The 21,106-nt window shown below is 43.8% G+C and overlaps 1 protein-coding gene across 8 annotated transcripts in view; it reads right to left on the bottom strand.

Moving 5' to 3' along the window:
* Positions 1-623: 623 nt before the first annotated feature.
* LOC121546046 (protein NDRG3-like) overlaps positions 624-21,106 on the bottom strand; it is a 75,740-nt gene continuing 55,257 nt past the window's right edge. For 4 of the 8 annotated variants that reach the window (XM_041857052.2, XM_041857045.2, XM_041857046.2 and 1 more), the window contains 11 exons: positions 12,377-12,463; positions 12,223-12,279; positions 11,328-11,431; positions 11,167-11,232; positions 10,717-10,768; positions 10,443-10,490; positions 10,178-10,213; positions 8,889-8,940; positions 8,291-8,308; positions 4,575-4,613; positions 624-2,290 (listed from right to left, as the gene is read on the bottom strand). In XM_041857052.2, coding sequence (XP_041712986.1) covers positions 2,121-2,290; positions 4,575-4,613; positions 8,291-8,308; positions 8,889-8,940; positions 10,178-10,213; positions 10,443-10,490; positions 10,717-10,768; positions 11,167-11,232; positions 11,328-11,431; positions 12,223-12,279; positions 12,377-12,463 — 729 coding nt within the window. In that variant the 3' untranslated portion in view covers positions 624-2,120. The remainder of the gene's footprint in view (positions 2,291-4,574; positions 4,614-8,290; positions 8,309-8,888; positions 8,941-10,177; positions 10,214-10,442; positions 10,491-10,716; positions 10,769-11,166; positions 11,233-11,327; positions 11,432-12,222; positions 12,280-12,376; positions 12,464-21,106) is intronic. The other 4 variants (XM_041857047.2, XM_041857050.2, XM_041857049.2 and 1 more) reach the window with 3 other exon arrangements.

Genomic DNA, 21,106 nt, shown 5'->3' with positions numbered 1-21,106 from the left:
GCACTGAAGTCCACAAGCAAGGGGAATTATATATACAATGAGCTGTTTGTATGTGTCTGGTATGAAAGTGAAATGCGTGTAATTTTTAAACATTTTAGTCATTTAGCAGATGCTCTTATCCAGAGCGACTTACAGTTAGTGAGTGCATAAATTTTTTCATACTGGCCCCCCGTGGGAATCGAACTCACAACCCTGGCGTTGCAAGCGCCATGCTCTACCAACTGAGCTACACGGGGCCCCCTGTGATCAGGGGGGATATTCATTGTGCCGATTTGAGTATTATGTAGTAGCCTAAACCTATCGGTGTTACATTGAGCTGGGTGAATGGAATATGAATGACAGTCATCCAATATGCTGTAATCATCCTCCCTCGTCTTAAACGGCACAGACCGCCACTGGTTTAGATAGTTGGCTAGAGGAACTAACCAATCAAAAAATGATTCGCGGACATGGCTAATTGACATGGGTGTTCCCAGGCATTGAACCCACCTACCCTGACGTTACAAGCACCATGCTCTACCAACTGAGCTACAAAGGAACACTATTCTATTAGGCTAGCTTACCAAGTAAGAAAACACAGACATTGCCAGTGACAGAAGGATATGATGAAAAGTCCAGTCATGTATAGTTTTTAGCTTTATTTTATGATCAGTACAAATTGATATAGTCAGCAGACAGTATGACTTACAGCACCCCGTATACTATGCAGACAGTACAATGCATCATCACCACTAGCTCACCCAAGCTGTAGTACAATCAGAGAGAAATGCAGGAAAACCACAGAGAAAACTACCAACTAATAACATTAATAACTAAATCAACAAGTCTATTACACTATCCACAGTCCCCCAGGCACCTGACCCGTTGCTGTTTTCACCCGGTCTTTATTTAATCAGAAAAGGAAAACATGAATTGCTTCCAGTTAGTAGAAAATAGTACATTCATATAATTGAGTTTTATTTTATGAAAGAGGCAGTAATGTTATCTGTACCTCAACTTGCACACGGTTACTCGCCTCTGACTGAGCTGGGGCAAGTTTAGGTACTCTCCGCATTTGTCTTGAATCTTCAATAAACTACAGTAAATGTTTCCACTGGGCACACACTGGTTGAATCAACATTGTTTCCACATAATTTCAATGAAATTACATTGAACCAACATGGAATACACATTGAATTGACATCTGTGCCCAGTGGGTTGGTTCTTTTCTCTGCCCGTCAATAGCAATGGGGGTATCAAAAACCTAGGGTCTGCCATTTCAAATAACTTGCTTGAAAGAGAAAATAAACAAAATATCAAACAAGGTAACTATTTCTAGATACATCTAGACAAAAGCAATTATACAGACACGTCCATTACGTTTCATCTACTAGAGGGTAATTCTGTCAGATATTCTAGGTATAAAGGTACAGAGCAGGAGCAAGTTTATCACATCGTTTTGCAATCCAGGAAAGCAAAGGTATTTTTTCACAAACCACAACATAAAAACAACAATAAAAAAAAAGAAAAAATAGATTGTGTGTCATGAGACTGATTAAGGAATGGACCACTAAGGAGGGGTGGGGTAGAGGGGGGGGGGGTAGAGGGGGGGTGGTGTGATTTGGTCTGATCTGCACATAAGGTGAGAAAGAACCCAGAGGGAGACAGAAAGAGGGGCAACAGTACTCTGTAGAGTACTTTACAAGAGAAAACTCCTGATGCTTTTCCATCTGTTCTCTTTAAACTGACACACTGACTGAAATAGTAGTTATAAATACAAATATACCTCATATCTCAAGGATAAAAAAAAAAAAACCTCTCCCTCTTTTAATGGGGAGAGCTGGTACAGCAAAATGGAAAACCAGACAAGCAGCATCGTCCGCCTGCTTACTGACTTCCAGGTTGCCGTGCCACAGCAGTCATGCACAGACAGGCATGACAGACAGACAACAACAGGAAATGGTGAGAGAGCGAACGCAGCAGAGAACCTGACTGCTTCGGTCTTAATAATTTATCTTTCAGAACACGTTTCAGACGCCCCCTCGGGATTCCAACCCTCTCTGACCTTGAGCTTGGGAAAGGAAAAAGAGAGAGAGAGAGAGAGAGGAAGGGGGAGGTGTTGGTTTTCTGGGCAGGGTTCTTTAGCAGGAAACCTCCATGGTCTGTGGCCTGGCCTGTTCGACAGCCGGGCCGGCGGCAGTGGTACCCTCTAGCTGTGTGTGGGTGCGGCTACGGGTCCCCTCCACAGAGCCCATGCTGGAGGCAGAGTGGGTACGAGAACGCACCAGCCGGGTCATACTGGCCGTGGGCACTACAGACGAGAGAGAGAGAGAGAGAGAGAGAGGAGAGCGTTTAGGTTAAGAAGTCACGTATGACGATATTTGGTTAGTGTGTGTTGAATGTTTTGTGGGAGGGGTAGCTTGCTTTAGAGAACGTGGCTAGGGGTAGGATGCTGGGGCCTCATTTATAACCGTTGCGTGAATTTTACACTAAATATCTGCGTGCGCCATTTCTGAAAACACTGGACACGCACAAAAATATTGAGGTTTATAAACTTGGCGCAGGCCATACATACGCATGTTTCCCATTATAAATCAGACCTGTCGTAAAACTGCACGTGTGAATGAGCATTATATCTCCACCTAAATAACACCCATCATTCACCCTTTAAGGTGACAATAATGCCCTTATTTCCTGTATACTTTGGAAGTATTGGAATTAAGCCAAGACAGTATATCTAAAGGAAATAGCAATGGCGAACTTGATCAAATGTCTTTGGAGGTGTTGGCAGAATGTGTTTTACTTTTGTGACATTTGCTATATTTGACAGTTTTTGAAACACTAAAACAATTGCAAATTGTTCTGGACCTGTAAACAGATCGTTTGAATTCAATAAATGTTTTTAATTTACTTTCTCCCGAACCTAAATATGCTGCACTGCCCGTGAATTCTGAAACATTGTCTAATCTGAAAACAAAACTACAGTAGGACTACTTACAGTGGTAGCCGACACACTTCAATGCAAAAGATCAACTGTCTTAAATTCTACTGTATGTTATAAACCACACTCCTTTTCGGATGCATAGAGCAAAAACCTGAAATTATAATAGCCTATCTGATAGGCCCAATTAAATGAGAGATGCTCATGGTAATCTGTTGCATGGCTACTTGGGGAATATGAACTCATCATGGCCAGAAAAGGTGCAATTGGTTATGATACATGCATTATGTTTATACATTTCTAGGCTACTGGAGAAATGTTACATTACATTACATTATTCAGACGTAGCCAACAAACGTCAATGGAAAAGGTGAACCGTCTGTTCTACCGTTAAGACTAAAATGTAAAATGTAAACTGTGCTTCGGATCGCATAGAGCAAAATACTTTAAAATACCAGTAACTTATCTATTTACTACTGTGAAGTGGGTCCAATTAAATTAAGACAAATGGTAGCCCATCCTAACTTGTTGTAGACCTTTAGGCTATTTCACGAGTATGAAACAATCAGTCAGAAAAGGTGAGGAGTTTATTCTGCAATGATCATGGAAATGAAATAAATATTCCGAAATAGATTTCTAACTATTTCAGAATGCAAAGATAAAATAAATAGATTTTGGCTCTTCTCACTAACAGGAAATGATTGCATCTTGTTATTATATTTAGTTACCTGTTTGTTTGTTATGAATGAGTCATCATATAGTATATCCCCCATTAGCACAAGGCTACTAGGCTACTTTTGCCTTCTTGCGATGCAATACTTCAACCACTAGAAACTGTGCGTACGCAGGGTCAAAAGTTTGCAGGAGGATAAGAACATTCTCACGTCAAGTTCAGTTTTTATAAAATGTTTTGGGGCATATTCTGTGCGTACGCAATGTTTGTAAATGAGGCCCCTGGTAGATCATACCACAATCATTATTGCATCAACATTCCCAATTTAAGATGGAGTGGACTGCAGCCCAGGGAGAATAATGAAATCTCTAAACACCTGATAACCTGATCACCATGTACTGTTGAGCTCGTGCTAGCTACGCTGCCTTTTAGTCAGGGTCAAGTAGATTACAGCGAAGCAGGAATGCTGGATATTTCACCATATTTCAGAAAGTACTGTATGTATATGCATCTCATTAAAGTGGTTGGGGTCTGAAATGTCTGAGCAGAATCCCTCACTGTGTTCATTATTCTCCCATAAAGAAAAAGAGATTGCCTGATCAGGTCAAGTTCCAATTCATTTTTACTGTTGGAGAAAAAATGAATAAATAGGAAAAGCCAATATGATTATGCAGCATGCACAAGAGATTTGAGGGCCATCTGTTCAGAAGAGAAACATAACAAAGACAAGAACAAACAGACAGACATCACAAACATCCACACCCTCTCAAACCACACATTTAGAGACAAAGGAATCTTTAAAAATAATAATAGTTATGACCACATGCTTCAAATCTCATGGTCGCCAAATTAGAGACTTGAGAGGATGGCTAAAATGTGAGCCGGCTAACAGTGATGGGCAAACAGGGTTGGGAGGACAGAGCACTGTAGGTAGAGAGGGCAGGCTGGCGCAGCCAAGGCTGCTACCTATGGTCCTGGTACCTGATTCGCTGCTTAGGTGGCTAAGCAGTACATGAGGGACTGTTAGCATTGATGGAGGGGCAGAAAGGAAGGAGGAAAGGAGGGAAGAAATAAAGGAGGGTAACAGAGAGACTGTCAGATTAATGCTCCGTCTTCACAAAAGATCTGAAAAGAAACAAACATTGTGTCCTACAGCTTTACCTAGGAGAGACTTGAAGCAGCACCATGTACAGAGCATTCTAGCACTATATCCTTTTCCATTCATTTTCAGTAAATACCTGACAGTTGTCAAAATAGCCAGAATGTGTCTCTTCCAAGGCTTTCTCACTGTTCAGTCAAACTAAAGGGAATGTCCCCTGTGGCCCTGAGATTACTTGAAGAGGACTTTTAGCCAAGATGTGCTCCACGAGTACATCGTCTGATCCAGTTGAGTTAGTTGAATGTGTCCCCACTGCGATAATTTCCCCACTGAACTACAGTCTCTCGACCTAAAGTAACCTTTCAAACAACATTCAAACAGGGCCTCGAAGAGCACTTGACTGTTCAATAGAGCTGGGTGATATGGACACAAATCTATATCACGATAAATTGACTGAATTATCACGATTACAATAAATAGAACGATACGTTTATAACATTCATTTGCACCTGTTAGCCTACTTTTATATATTACCTTACCCTTAAAACTACTACTACTACTTTGAATGTTGTAACTATCAATTGTACCGTTAGCAATAGCCCATATTAGCAGACTTATTTCCTTTCAAACTTCAGATTTCTCTAGTAGGACACTTAGGATTATCGATATCAGTAAAATGTCCTTGATAAATGGTCGGTACAGTCGGCGTCGATACTTTCCGGTTTATCGTCCCAGCTCTACTGTTCATCAATTCACACTCAAACCACTCTCCTGCTAGCTTACTGCTTTCCTTTTAACACAACGCTGATCTTCTTGGCTGAGCCAACTGACAGAAGGCGTAGTCTGAATGCTACAGAGTTACAAACCTTCTACAGTATGCTACAATATGTGTTTGTGAAGGCTCACAATGTCCTCAACTGTTTCAATGTTTATGCATTCTCAGAAAGAGGAGGTACTTTCTGAAACCTGCTATTGCTTGGTGTGGGCAAAGAACAAAGTGTGAAAGGTTAGACAGGGAGGAAACCACCATACTTAACACCTCGAGAGAGACAGGGTTCACAAGAAAGACAAGACAAGGGAGGGCTATCGGTGTTTGATGAGTGAAAATAGTTTTTCAAGCTATACAGTATCCCATTGAAAATTATAGTTAATTTCAATAACTAGGATGGGTATCCAGAATAACTCTTCAAGCAGAAAAGCAAACAGACCTAAACCTCCAAGAGGTGGAAGAATGAGGGGGCGTAGGATAAACCACCACTCAATCCCAAACTGACCCCGGGCCAGCCCTTAGGGAGCGGCTTGGAGTGCCTCTGACCCCGGGCCAGCCCTTAGGGAGCGGCTTGGAGTGCCTCTGACCCCGGGCCAGCCCTTAGGGAGCGGCTTGGAGTGCCTCTAACCCCGGGCCAGCCCTTAGGGAGAGGCTTGGAGTGCCTCTGACCCCGGGCCAGCCCTTAGGGAGCGGCTTGGAGTGCCTCTGACCCCGGGCCAGCCCTTAGGGAGCGGCTTGGAGTGCCTCTGACCCCGGGCCAGCCCTTAGGGAGCGGCTTGGAGTGCCTCTAACCCCGGGCCAGCCCTTAGGGAGAGGCTTGGAGTGCCTCTGACCCCGGGCCAGCCCTTAGGGAGCGGCTTGGAGTGCCTCTGACCCCGGGCCAGCCCTTAGGGAGCAGCTTGGAGTGCCTCTGATCCCAGGCCAGCCCGTAGGGAGCGGCTTGGAGTGCCTCTGACCCCAGGCCAGCCCTTAGGGAGCGGCTTGGAGTGCCTCTGTAGTCAGACAAAACATCAAGGGTCACCCTCAGAGGGTAGGATTTGGAAGAAGGCAGTGAGAAATGTTCCTTCCCACAGTGCTGTGCGGAGGCAGCATAGTTCTCTGAGTAGAGAGGCTCTGCTCTCCTGACATTACCCTCCAGCAGCCCCATGCGAGTGTCCCTGTGGCAGCAGAACAAAAGGCTGCCCAGGCAGCTCAGGGCTCATGGGAGTCCAGACAGGTCCCCAGGGCAGGCCATGCTGTGGGGCTTAGAGCAGCCTTTAATGAGAACATGAATCTGCCACTAACATTACCATACCTGGAGAACCACTGGAGCCTCAGTCAGCCATCACTGGAGGGGTGAGGACCAGGGGAGGGCGGGTGAAGGCCAGAGGTGAGGATGGTGAGGGCAAGCCAGGCGAGGGGTGGAAGGGGGTGCAGGGTTTTGTCAGTCAGGTTTACACAGGCACAGAAGGCTTAACGTTCAGATGAAAAGATTCCAGAGGGAGAACAATAACTATTGTAAGACTCTAATCAAGCACTCTGACCTCATTGGAACACCTTCCATTTTCCACTCTGTGAGCTAGCAACTCAAACCTTAAATGTTTATATGAACAAAATATAAACATTTTGAAGCGCTAAAAAGAGATCTGAGTATCTCAAAGTGATCAAAGACAGCCAATGGAATTTGGCAGTTATAAGATACAGTGCCCAATACGTGGTCTATACACTATGTTTGTAATATGATTATCATTCAACAAGCCAGATCTGCTCGCAGTAGGCCTAAATGAACCACAGCTTTAAAAAGGTAGGCCTGTAAACACCCTCCCTGTTTAGGGCACTGCATCTTAAGACCTGGGGGAAGGAACAGATCATCCCACACACCAAGGTACATTACATTGCCAAAAGTATGTGGACACGTGCTTGTCGAACGTCTCATTCCAAAATCATGGGCATCAATATGGAGTTGGTCCCCCCCTTTGCTGCTATAAAAGCCTCCACTCTTCTGGGAAGGCTATCCAGAAGATGTTGGAACATTGCTGCAGGGACTTGCTTCTATTCAGCCACAAGAGCATAAGTGAGGTCGGGCACCGATGTTGGGCGATTAGGCCTGGCTCGCAGTCGGCGTTCCAAAGGTGTTCGATGGGGTTGAGGTCAGGGCTCTGTGCAGGCCAGTCAAGTTCTTCCACACTGATCTCGACAAACCATTTCTGTATGGACCTCGCTTTGTGCACAGGGGCATTGTCATGCTGAAACAGGAAAGGGCCTTCCCCAAACTGTTGCCACAAAGTTGGAAGCACAGAATCGTCAAGAACAGGGTTGATCTTAGGCTTGGGTGCAGCTGCTCGGCCATGGAAACCCATTACATGAAGCTCCTGACGAACAGTTATTGTGCTGACGTTGCTTCCAGAGGCAGTTTGGAACTCGGTAGTGAGTGTTGCAACCGAGGCCAGACGATTCCGTTCTGTGAGCTTGTGTGGCCTACCACTTTGCGGCTGAGCCGTTGTTGCTCCTAGACGTTTCCACTTCACAATAACAGCACTTTCAGTTGACCGGGGCAGCTCTAGCAGGATAGAAATTTGACGAACTGACTTGTTGGAAAGGTGGCATCCTATGACGGTGCCACGTTGAAAGTCACTGAGCTCTTCAGTAAGGCCATTCTACTGTCAATGTTTGTCTATGGAGATTGCATGGCTGTGTGCTCGATTTTATATACCTGTCAGCAACGGTTGTGGCTTAAATAACCAAATACACTAATTTGAAGGGATGTCCACATACCTTTGGCCATGTAGTGTACGTTCAAGGGAAGACCATGCTGCATGTAAATTATTTACTCAGCATCAAACTACTTACACCCGTTGTTAAGAGTCACTGCAAACAGACAGGAAACAAGGTTAGCTTGAGGTTAGTTCCCTGGTCAGTTACCAGTAATGGTTTGTACGCTTATGCAACAATTGGCTCTCATTAACTTCATCCTTGAACATCCAGTAAATGTTGTTTTGTAGCTACTGGGGTTCCTCTCTATTCTTGAAGTGCTACAGGAATGCTACATTAGCCTTGAGTCTTAGTTTAGGGCAGAAATGTGTGTGTGGCAGGTAGCCTAGCGATTAAAACCATTGAGCCAGTAACCAAAAGGTGAAAAATGTGTCGATGTGCCCTTGAGCATGGCACTCAACTAAGTTGCTCTGGATAGGAGCGTCTGCTAAATGACTCAAATGTGTCTGTGATGCCCGCATGGGGAGGGCTGCTGCCTGAAAGGTAGTGTTCTATGGAATATCAGTTGGACTGATGTCTCATTCTGAGATAGAGGGACTTCAGTAAACAGAACATACAATAGATCACATGGAACAACATATTGATACAACCAGAACAGGAAAAAACACAAGTCTGACGACTAAAGTACTCTGAGAAGGAAACATAATGATAGAGGATTATAAGGAGCAGTACTCACTGTAACCCATTCCCTGGACAAAGTATTTGAAGGCCTCCGCGAGTTTACCCGGCTGTAAGACACAAACAGAAAACACATCAGTTAAACGGAGCCATTTTAAATAAAACTGAATTTAGTAACAGTTAAGATTGAGTAATATAAACTCAGCAAAAAAAGAAACGTCCTTTTTCAGGACCCTGTCTTTCAAAGATAATTCGTAAAAATCCAAATAACTTCACAGATCTGCATTGTAAAGGGTTTAAACACGGTTTCCCATCCTTGTTCAATGAACCATAAACAATTAATGAACATGCACCTGTGGAACGGTCATTAAGACACTAACAGCTTACAGACGGTAGGCAATTAAGGTCACAGTTATGAAAACTTAGGACACTAAAGAAGCCTTTCTACTGACTCTGAAAAACACCAAAAGAAAGATGCCCAGGGTCCCAGCTCATCTGCATGAACGTGCCTTAGGCATGCTGCAAGGAGGCATGAGGACTGCAGATGTGGCCAGGGCAATAAATTGCAATGTCCGTACTGTGAGACGCCTAAGACAGCGCTACAGGGAGACAGGACGGACAGCTGATCGTCCTCGCAGTGGCAGACCACGTGTAACAACACCTGCACAGGATCGGTACATCCGAACATCACACCTGCGGGACAGGTACAGGATGGCAACAACAACTGCCCGAGTTACACCAGGAACGCACAATCCCTCCATCAGTGCTCAGACTATCCACAATAGGCTGAGAGAGGCTGGACCGAGGGCTTGCAGGCCTGTTGTAAGGCAGGTCCTCACCAGACATCACCGGCAACAACGTCGCCTATGGGCACAAACCCACCGTCGCTGGACCAGACAGGACTGGCAAAAAGTGCTCTTCACTGACAAGTCACGGTTTTATCTCACCAGGGGTGATGGTCGGATTTGCGTTTATCGTCGAAGGAATGAGCGTTACACCGAGGCCTGTACTCTGGAGCAGGATCGATTTGAAGGTGGAGGGTCCGTCATGGTCTGGGGCGGTGTGTCACAGCATCATCAGACTGAGCTTGTTGTCATTGCAGGCAATCTCAATGCTGTGCGTTACAGGGAAGACATCCTCCTCCCTCATGCGGTACCCTTCCTGCAGGCTCATTCTGACATGACCCTCCAGCATGACAATGCCACCAGCCATACTGCTCGTTCTGTTTTACGTACGGGGATCAAACTCGCGATCCTGGTGTTGCAAGGGCCATTCTCTAACCAACTGAGCTACAGAGGACCACTTAAGTGTAGTTTAAGCTAAATACAAAACTAGTTCATGACTCACCTGGATGACCTGAGGAAGCCCGCCACAGTCTTGCATCTATAGGGAAGTAACCAGAGAATGAGAAGCATGCCCAAAGTGGAGAATCTCACAGACAGGATCATGCCGTTAGTCAAAATACCTTAACATTCACTGGCCTATGAACACCTCCAAGAAGGCTGAACCTCCTCTACGCAGATCATGTGCATTACTAAAGAGCAGAACAGCAGGGACCACATAGCATTACCACTCCTATTTCTACCAACAACAAAATAGTAACTGAACACACCTTAAGAAGGGTTGTTTTGGTTGGATTTAACCTGGAGTTGCATTCAACCTGTAAACAAGAAAGGAAGATTGAGATAGATGAGATACAACAGCTGTTTAGACAGGGTTCCGTCTGGCCCCTCCTATTCAGAAAGGCTACGTCTAGTGACCTCACCCCCATCTCTATAGACAGAACACAACACTCTGTCCCTGAGGTGGGTTGATACTTTGTATTGGAATCAGACCCTCTGGCTTATTCGCTACTGTGTTGCAATGGAGATAAAGTGGGCACCCACCACTGCATCGACAGCCGGGGACGTGTCACCAACCACCAGCAGAGAAGTGCATCTGGATGGAGAGACAAACAGAGTCAGCACTCTGAGAGAAAGCAGGGATGCAATGTTATAATTAAGCAATAAGGCCCGGGGGGGTTTAAGGGCTGTTCTTAAGCACGATGCAACACGGAGTCCCTGGATACAGCCCTTAGCCATGGTATATTAGCCATATACCACAAACCCCCGAGGTGCCTTATTGCTATTATAAACTGGTTACCAACGTAATTAGAGCAGTAAAAATACATGTTTTTCCATACCTGTGGTATACGGTCTGATATACCACGGCTTTCAGCCAAATCAGCATTCAGGGCTTGAACCACCCAGTTTATAAAAAACAACTCGCATACAAAACACACAGTCCACATACAAGAAGACAGCTGCAGTAATACAGTCTGCAGCATGTTCACATACTTCAGTGTGTTCACCGTGTCCTCAGTCAGACCGGTGATGGGCCTCTCGATCTCCAAGTCCCGACGGCTGTCAAAACAAATAGATAAATCAATCAACCAATCTATCATTTCTACCCAAATGCACAGCCAGTTACTCTTGGGGTTCTATGTACAGTACTGTACCTGTTGTAGGCATTGCAGAAGAGGGCCAGGTTTTCCTGGTTGATGTCCTGGGCAATGTGCAGGCGATATGTCTGGGTGATCTCCTGGTTGTCAGACAGCTCATCCTGAGGAGGGGGCAAAGATTGTTACATCACTTTCAACCACCCACAGTATTCGGCCAGTATGCTCTGACCCGGAAAGGGCTATACAGACTTTTCAAACCGACTTGCCAAAATCTAAAACTGATCCTTACCTAAACCCCTAAGCTTAACCAAACCATTAACCTATTCTGAAATTAAATATCAGTTTGCACGTCAGAAAAGTCTGCATAGTCCTTTCCCTCTGTCTGTCCCAGTCTCCCATCCCTTCAGACAGCCCTCTGTCCTAGTCTCCCATCCCTTCAGATTGCCCTCTGTCCTAGTCTCCTACCCCTTCAGACAGCCCTCTGTCCCAGTCTCCCATCTCTTCAGACAGCCCTCTGTCCCAGTCTCCTACCCCTTCAGATAGCCCTCTGTCCCAGTCTCCCATCTCTTCAGACAGCCCTCTGTCCCAGTCTCCCACCCCTTCAGATAGCCCTCTGTCCCAGTCTCCCATCCCTTCAGACAGTCCTCTGTCCCAGTCTCCCATCCCTTCAGACAGTCCTCTGTCCCAGTCTCCCATCCCTTCAGACAGCCCTCTGTCCCAGTCTCCCACCCCTTCAGACAGCCCTCTGTCCCAGTCTCCCATCCCTTCAGATAGCCCTCTGTCCCAGTCTCCCATCCCTTCAGACAGTCCTCTGTCCCAGTCTCCCATCCCTTCAGACAGCCCTCTGTCCCAGTCTCCTACCCCTTCAGATAGCCCTCTGTCCCAGTCTCCCATCCCTTCAGACAGCCCTCTGGCCCAGTCTCCCATCCCTCCACACAGCCCTCTGACTCACATCACTGAAGTGGTGGGCCATCACTATGTCCACCAGGTTGCTGGTCCAGCCGGACATCTAAAACAACAAATAATTATGCTCCAACATGCCAATCTAGTATGCCTCTAAAATGCACAAAGTTAGCATAGAAATATGTTTGTGTGTTGGTTTTTACCTTTGAGGCGGCCCAGTCCATCCAGCCCTTTGCACAGGGGTCCACATTGATGAGGACCAGACCTTCGACCAGGGCCGGCTCATTGAGCTGAAGAGAGAGGATAGGGGGTTACTGTACTGACCGTACTGTGCTGTGTGGAACACAGAGGACCAAAGGAGTCACAGACAGGGCCCAGCAGCAGAGGAAGCAGGGCAGCACACACATGTAGGGTTAAGTGCCTTGCTCAAGGGCACAGACAGATTTTTTCCCCTAGTCGGTTTCGGGGATTCAAACCAGCGACCTTTCGGTTACTGGTCAAGCGGTTTTAACTGCTAGGCTACCTGCCGCACGCACAACCCCAGTGCTGAGTGATTAACAGACGTGTGTTTTTTTGTTTTTTTTAACAACCAATTGACAGACTTCGGATCAATTACTTGAATTACATTTATATTGAACAAAAATATAAAACGCAACATGCAACAGTTAACAATTTTACTGAGCTACAGTTCATATAAGGAAATCAGTCAATTGAAATAAATTCATTAGGCCCTAATCTATGGATTTCACATGACTGGGCATAGGCCCACCCACTGGGGATCCAGGCCCAGCCAATCAGAATGTGTTTTTCCCATACAAAAGGGCTTTATTACAGACAGAAATACTCCTCAGTTTCATCAGCTGTCCGGGTGGCTGGTCTCAGACGATCCCGCATGTGAAAAAGCCGGATGTGGAGGTCCTGGGCTGGTGTGTTTACACGTGGTATGTGGTTGTGAGGCTGGTTGTACGCTCTGCCAAATTCTCTAAAACAATGTTGGAGGCGCCTTATAGTAGAGAAATGAACAGTCAATTCTCTGGCAACAGCTCTGGTGGACATTCCTGCAGTCAGCAATCTAATTGCACGCTTCCTCAAAACTTGAGACATCTGTGGCATTGTGTTGTGTGACAAAACATTTTACTGCCCCCAGCACAAGGTGCACCTGTGTAATGATCATGCTGTTTAATCAGCTTCTTGATATGCCACACCTGTCAGGTGGATGGATTATCTTGGCAAAGGAGAAATGCTCACTAACAGGGATGTAAACAAATTTCTGCACAAAATTGGAGAGAAATAAGCTTTTTGTGCATGTGGAAAATTTCTTGGATCTTTTATTTCAGCTCATGAAACATGGGACCAACACTTTATATGTTGCGTTTATATTTTTATTCAGTATAGTTTTTTGTGTGCCCAACGTGCCGTTTTTCTATAGAGAAATCAAATAATTAATGAGATAAATCAAGTCAAGAACTATGTAGGACGCTGGGCTAAAGGGAGTTGTTAGTTTTTATTAAGCAAATAGTCAACCTAGTCCAGTGCAGGATATTGGTAGTAAAATGATTTCGTCAGACAGCTCTGCAGCATACTTAGGCAGGCTAGCCTAGCTAAATAGGATGACTAAAGACAGTACAGTATGGGGAGCACAGAGATAACGTTGTCTGTCTGGCTGGCTGCTACTGCCTGATTAGAGATAAGATGATGACTTTAAGGAATGCAAAATAATAAAGTAATCAAATAAAAACTAAGTAATACAACAACTGAAATATTGTATTATTTCATAGTAATTTCCTATTGACGTCTACCCAACGTGGACCAGACCGAGACAATGGAATATTTTCAAAGCCCCCCCACCCCCACCTCACTCTTTTAGCCTGCTGCTACTCTGTCTATTATCTATGCATAGTCACTTTAACTCTACCCACATGTACATATTACCTAAATTACCTCGACTAGCCGTTCCCCCGCACATTGACTCTGTACCGGTACCCCCTGTATATAGCCTCCCTACTGTTATTTTATTTTACTGCTGCTCTTATTTTTTTTACTTAACACAAAAAAAAAAAAAAAACTTTTTAAAAAGCATTGTTGGTTAAGGGCTTGTAAGTAAGCATTTCACTGTAATGTCTACACATGTTGTATTCGGCGCATGTGGCAAATAATATTTGATTTGATTTGATTTGATTAAAACTCGTTTTTCAACCACTCCACAAAATTCTTGTTAACAAACTATAGTTTTGGCAAGTCGGTTAGGACATCTACTTTGTGCATGACACAAGTAATATTTCAAAAAATTGTCTACAGACAGATTATTTAACTTATAATTCACTGTATCACAATTCCAGTGGGTCAGAAGTTTACATCCACTAAGTTGACTGTGCCTTTAAACAGCTTGGTAAATTCCATGGCTTTAGAAGCTTCTGATAGGCTAATTGACATCATTTGAGTCAATTGGAGGTATTTCAAGGCCTACCTTCAAACTCAGTGCCTCTTTGCTTGACATCATGGGAAAATCAAAATAAATCAGCCAAGACCTCAGAAAAAAAATTGTAGACCTCCACAAGTCTGGTTCATCCTTGGGAGCAATATCCAAACGCCTGAAGGTACCACATTCATCTGTACAAACAATAGTACGCAAGTATAAACACCATGGGGCCACGCAGCCGTCATACCGCTCAGGAAGGAGACGCGTTCTGTCTCCTAGAGATGAACGTACTTTTGTGTGAAAAGTGCAAATCAATCCCGGAACAACAGCAAAGGACCTAGTGAAGATGCTGGAGGAAACAGGTACAAAAGTATCTATATCCACAGTAAAACGAGTCCTATGTCGACATAACCTGAAAGGCCGCTCAGCAAGGAAGAAGCCACTACTCCAAAACCGCCATAAAAAAGCCAGACTATGGTTTGCAACTGCACATGGGGACAAAGATCTTACTTTTTGGAGAAATGTCCTCTGGTCTGATGAAACAAAAATAGAACTGTTTGGCCATAATGACCATCGTTATGTTTGGAGGAAAAAGGGGGTTGCTTGCAAGCCGAAGAACACCATCAAAACCGTGAAGCACGGGGGTGGCAGCATCATTGCTGTGGGGGTGCTTTGCTGCAGGAGGGACTGGTGCACTTCACAAAATAGATGGCATCATGAGAAAGGAAAATTATGTGGATATATTGAAGCAACATCTCAAGACATCAGTCAGGAAGTTAAAGCTTGGTTGCAAATGGGCTTCCAAATGGACAATGACCCCAAGCATACTTCCAAAGTTGTGGCAAAATGGCTTAAGGACAACAAAGTCAAGGTATTGGAGTGGCCATCAGAAAGCCCTGACCTCAATCCTATAGAAAATGTGTGGGCAGAACTGAAAAAGCGTGTGCGGGCAAGGAGGCCTACAAACCTGACTCAGTTACACCAGCTCTGTCAGGAGGAATGGGCCAAAATTCACCCAACTTATTGTGGGAAGCTTGTGGAAGGCTACCCAAAACGTTTCACCCAAGTTAAACAATTTAAAGGCAATGCCACCAAATACTAATTGAGTGTATGTAAACTTCTGACCCACTGGGAATGTGATGAAAGAAATAAAAGCTTAAATAAATCTCTACTATTATTCTGACATTTCACATTCTTAAAATAAAGTGGTGATCCTAACTGACCTAAGACGGGGAATTTTTACTAGGATTAATTGCCAGGAATTGTGAAAAACTGAGTTTAAATGTATTTGTCTAAGGTGTATGTAAACTTCCGACTTCAACTGCACATTGGGCAGATAAAATCGAGAGAACAAAGAGGGACTCGTATTACGCAGGCACGCTCGATTAGTTCTACCAAGTTTGCTATTTTAGAAAGTAGAACATGGCTAATAAAACAGGAAAAGCTCAATTGAAGACCAAGTATACAGATTTAGGCGAGATTATTGCAGAAATTGATCGGGAAAGTGACATAGAATTGATGAGGACTTAGTTCGTGATTACACTGTAGACTCACCCTGATTTATTTTGGATTGGAAAGACGTAACAGACTGGTAAGTAAAATACTTTATTTCTTCTCATGCAGTTCCTATTTTGTTGCCTTACAACCTGGAATTAAAATTGTTTTTTGGGGGGGTTTGTATCATTTGATTTACACAACATAACTACCACTTTGAAGATGCAAAATATGTTTTCTGGTGAAACAAAAAAACTGAAAACTTTAGCGTGCATAACTATTCACCCCCCCAAAGTCAATACTTTGTAGAGCTACCTTTTGCAGAAATTACAGCTGCAAGTCTCTTGGGGTATGTCTTTATAAGCTTGTCACATCTAGCCACTGGGATTTTTGCCCATTCTTCAAGACAAAATGCTCCAGCTCTTTCAAGTTGGATGGGTTCCGCTGGTGTACAGCAATCTTTAAGTCATACCACAGATTCTCAATTGGATTGAGGTCTGGGCTTTGGCTAGGCCATTCCAAGACATTGAAATGTTTCCCCTTAAACCACTCGGGTGTTGCTTTAGCAGTATGCTTAGGGTCATTGTCCTGCTGGAAGGTGAACCTCTGTCCCACTCTCAAATCTCTGGAAGACAAACAGGTTTCCCTCAAGAATTTCCCTTTATTTAGCACCATCCATCATTCCTTCAATTCTGACCAGTTTCCCAGTCCCTGCCGATGAAAAACATCCCCACAGCCTGATGCTGCCACCAACATGCTTCACTGTGGGGATGTTGTTCTCGGGGTGATGAGAGGTGTTGGGTTTGCGCCAGACAGCGTTTTCCTTGATGGCCAGAAATCTCAATTTTAGTCTCATCTGACCAGAGTACCTTCTTCCATATGTTTGGGGAGACTCCCACATGCCTTTTGGCGAACACCAAACGTGTTTGCTTATTTTTTTCTTTAAGCAATGGCTTTTAACTGGCCACTCTTCCGTAAAGCCCAGCTCTGTGGAGTGTACGGCTTAAAGTGGTCCTATGGACAGATACTCCAATCTCCGCTGTGGAGCTTTGCAGCTCCTTCAGGGTTATCTTTGGTCTCTTTGTTGCCTCTGATGAATGCCCTCCTTGCCTGGTCCGTGAGTTTTGGTGGGCGGCCCTCTCTTGGCAGGTTTGTTGTGGTGCCATATTCCTTCCATTTTTTAATAATGGATTTAAAATGGTGCTCCGTGGGATGTTCAAAGCTTCTTATATATTTTTGTAACCCAACCCTGATCTGTACTTCTCCACAACTTTGTCCCTGACCTGTTTGGAGAGGTCCTTGGTCTTCATGGTGCCCCTTGCTTAGTGGTGTTGCAGACTCTGGGTCCTTTCAGAACAGGTGTATATATACACACTGAGATCATGTGACAGATCCCGTGACACTTGCACACAGGTGGACTTTATTTAACAAATTATGTAACTTCTGAAGGTAATTGGTTGCACCAGATCTTATTTAGGGGCTTCATAGCAAAAGGGGGTGAATACATATGCATGCACCAGTTTTCCGTTATTTATTTTTTAGAATTTTTAAAAAAAAGTTATTTTTTTTATTTCACTTCACCAATTTGGACTATTTTGTGTATGTCCATTACATGAAATCCAAATAAAAATCAATTTAAATTACAGGTTGTAATGCAACAAAATAGGAAAAACGCCATGGGGAATTAATACTTTTGCAAGGCACTGTATATATAATCACTATAATGAAATATGTTTCTCAATAGTAAATAGGGCACTCGAAATAAGTCAACATAAAATACACATTGCTCACCCCCCTGCTAAAATAATCAATGCAGGCTCACCCCCTGCTAAAATAAAGGTTCAATAAAATAAGTAAATAGTAAACTTGAGTTCTTACTGATTTAAAAAAAATATTCTATAGCGCTAAAGACTCAATCAACATAAAATACACAATGGCTATGCTAATACATTTTAGGTCTGTATAAATACATTGTAGGTCTGCCCCCTATTTACTATTGGTAAACATATTTCATTATAGTGATTGTGTTCCCCAAACTCTAATATACAGTGGGGAGAACAAGTATTTGATACACTGCCGATTTTGCAGGTTTTCCTACTTACAAAGCATGTAGAGGTCTGTAATGTTTATCATAGGTACACTTCAACTGTGAGAGACGCAATCCAAAAATCCAGAAAATCACATTGTATGATTTTTAAGTAATTAATTTGCATTTTACTGCATGACATAAGTATTTGATACATCAGAAAAGCAGAACTTAATATTTGGTACAGAAACCTTTGTTTGCAATTACAGAGATCATACGTTTCCTGTAGGTCTTGACCAGGTTTGCACACACTGCTGCAGGGATTTTGGCCCACTCCTCCATACAGACCTTTTCCAGATCCTTCAGGTTTCGGGGCTGTCGCTGGGCAATACGGACTTTCAGCTCCCTCCAAAGATTTTCTATTGGGTTCAGGTCTGGAGACTGGCTAGGCCACTCCAGGACCTTGAGATGCTTCTTACAGAGCCACTCCTTAGTTGCCCTGGCTGTGTGTTTCGGGTCGTTGTCATGCTGGAAGACCCAGCCACGACCCATCTTCAATGCTCTTACTGAGGGAAGGAGGTTGTTGGCCAAGATCTCGCAATACATGGCCCCATCCATCCTCTCCTCAATACGGTGCAGTCGTCCTGTCCCCTTTGCAGAAAAGCATCCCCAAAGAATGATGTTTCCACCTCCATGCTTGACGGTTGGGATGGTGTTCTTGGAGTTGTACTCATCCTACTTCTTCCTCAAAACACGGTGAGTGGAGTTTAGACCAAAAAGCTCTATTTTTGTCTCATCAGACCACATGACCTTCTCCCATTCCTCCTCTGGATCATCCAGATGTCATTGGCAAACTTCAGATGAGCCTGGACATGCGCTGGCTTGAGCAGGGGGACCTTGCGTGCGCTGCAGGATTTTAATCCATGACGGCGTAGTGTGTTACTAATCGTTTTCTTTGAGACTGTGGTCCCAGCTCTCTTCAGGTCATTGACCAGGTCCTGCTGTGTAGTTCTGGGCTGATCCCTCACCTTCCTCATGATCACTGATGCCCCACGAGGTGAGATCTTGCATGGAGCCCCAGACCGAGGGTGATTGAGCGTCATCTTGAACTTCTTCCATTTTCTAATAATTGCGCCAACAGTTGTTGCCTTCTCACCAAGCTGCTTGCCTATTGTCCTGTAGCCCATCCCAGCCTTGTGCAGGCCTACAATTTTATCCCTGATGTCCTTACACAGCTCTCTGGTCTTGGCCATTGTGGAGAGGTTGGAGTTTGTTTGATTGAGTGTGTGGACAGGTGTCTTTTATACAGGTAACGAGTTCAAACAGGTGCAGTTAATACAGGTAATGAGTGGAGAACAGGAGGGCTTCTTAAAGAAAAACTAACAGGTCTGTGAGAGCCGGAATTCTTACTGGTTAGTAGGTGATCAAATACTTATGTAATGCAATAAAATGCAAATTAATTACTTAAAAATCATACAATGTGATTTTCTGGATTTTTGTTTTAGATTCCGTCTCTCACAGTTGAAGTGTACCTATGATAAAAATGACAGACCTCTACATGCTTTGTAAGTTGGAAAACCTGCAAAATCGGCAGTGTATCAAATACTTGTTCTCCCCACTGTATGTTTATGGATATGTGTTGTTTATTTGATGTATTGATGCAGGGCTCATCCGTAAACGTATTGATGCAGGGCTCACCCCTGCTAAAATAAAGGTTCAATAGAATAAGTAATAGTAAAGTTCAGTTCTTAATGAATGTTTTTAAATCTTCTATGGTGCTAGAGACTGACTCAGATGACCTCTGGGAGCCAACACCAAAGAGACTGGTTCCTCCAGTCTGACCCCTGCTGCTGTCTCTGGCTCCACACCCACCCCGCCCGGCCATCTAGATGTGTGAAGTTTCGTGTCTTATGTAGGAAAGCTAATGATCCATCATGTATGACATTCCTGGGAGTGTGCGAACTAGTATTTTTTATTACCATAGCATTTTTGTATGTTCTCTATAGTTATGTACTTGAAAATGTATCAATTTACCACGTCGGCCACTTGGGTACATTTAGGCAAACTCGTGAGGGACACCTGGGTGACATCATACTAAATGTTATGTAGCTCCCTCATATACACTGTTGTCCTCTTGTAGACAACATCTAAATTACCTCCAGCTTCCTATCTGAATGTATGGCTTTTCTTTTTCATGTCAAAGATGATGCAACAAAAATAAAAAACGTATGTTTTTTTGTTTGTTTTATCTTTTACCAGATCTATTGTGTTATGTTCTACATTCATTTCACATTTCCACAAACTTCAAAGTGTTTCCTTTCAAAAAGTACCAAGAATAAGCATATCCTTGCTTCAGGTCCTGAGCTACAGGCAGTTAGATTTGGGTCATTTTAGGCGGAAATTGAAAAGAAGAGTCTGATCCTTAAGAGGTTAAAAATAAGAATCAAAACCGAAAACCGTGGTAATTTGTTTATTTTATTTTTAGAAGCGAAACCGAACCGACCTCCAAAAGCACTAACACACAGACATTCATGTTATACCACAGCACTTGACGTCTTTCACAGCTCTTAGCAACAACTCACATGCTAGGAGCCACACCCTCCCCCAACCAATTCCCCAGCCTCTAATTCACATTTACACAGAGAACACGAAGGTGATAGATAAAACTAACTTGCTTTTAACCCACTTGTGAGTATGGAAACGTATAGAAATATATATGTATGTTATATTTTCTCCTTCTCGTCTTCACAACAAGCCCACGTTGGCAGGGCTTAAATTAACTATAATTAACACACCTCTTCAAGTCATCTCTGCTCTAAATCTATTAATTCCTCTCACCTACTTGAATGCATTCTCTCTGCCTAGGAATGTGAGAGGAGAGAGACTTCCCTGTGGTATGCAGTGCATGGAGGGAAACGGTCGATATTAAGCATCAAGCTAACATTTGTACAGTAATTTCTATCTGGTCAACCAGTGAGTGTAATAATACAGAGG

The sequence above is a fragment of the Coregonus clupeaformis genome, chromosome 30, assembly GCF_020615455.1.
Source record: "Coregonus clupeaformis isolate EN_2021a chromosome 30, ASM2061545v1, whole genome shotgun sequence".
Classification (NCBI taxonomy): domain Eukaryota; kingdom Metazoa; phylum Chordata; class Actinopteri; order Salmoniformes; family Salmonidae; genus Coregonus; species Coregonus clupeaformis.
The sequence above is the reverse complement of the archived record's forward strand: the minus strand, read 5'-3'. Positions and strand labels throughout refer to the sequence as shown.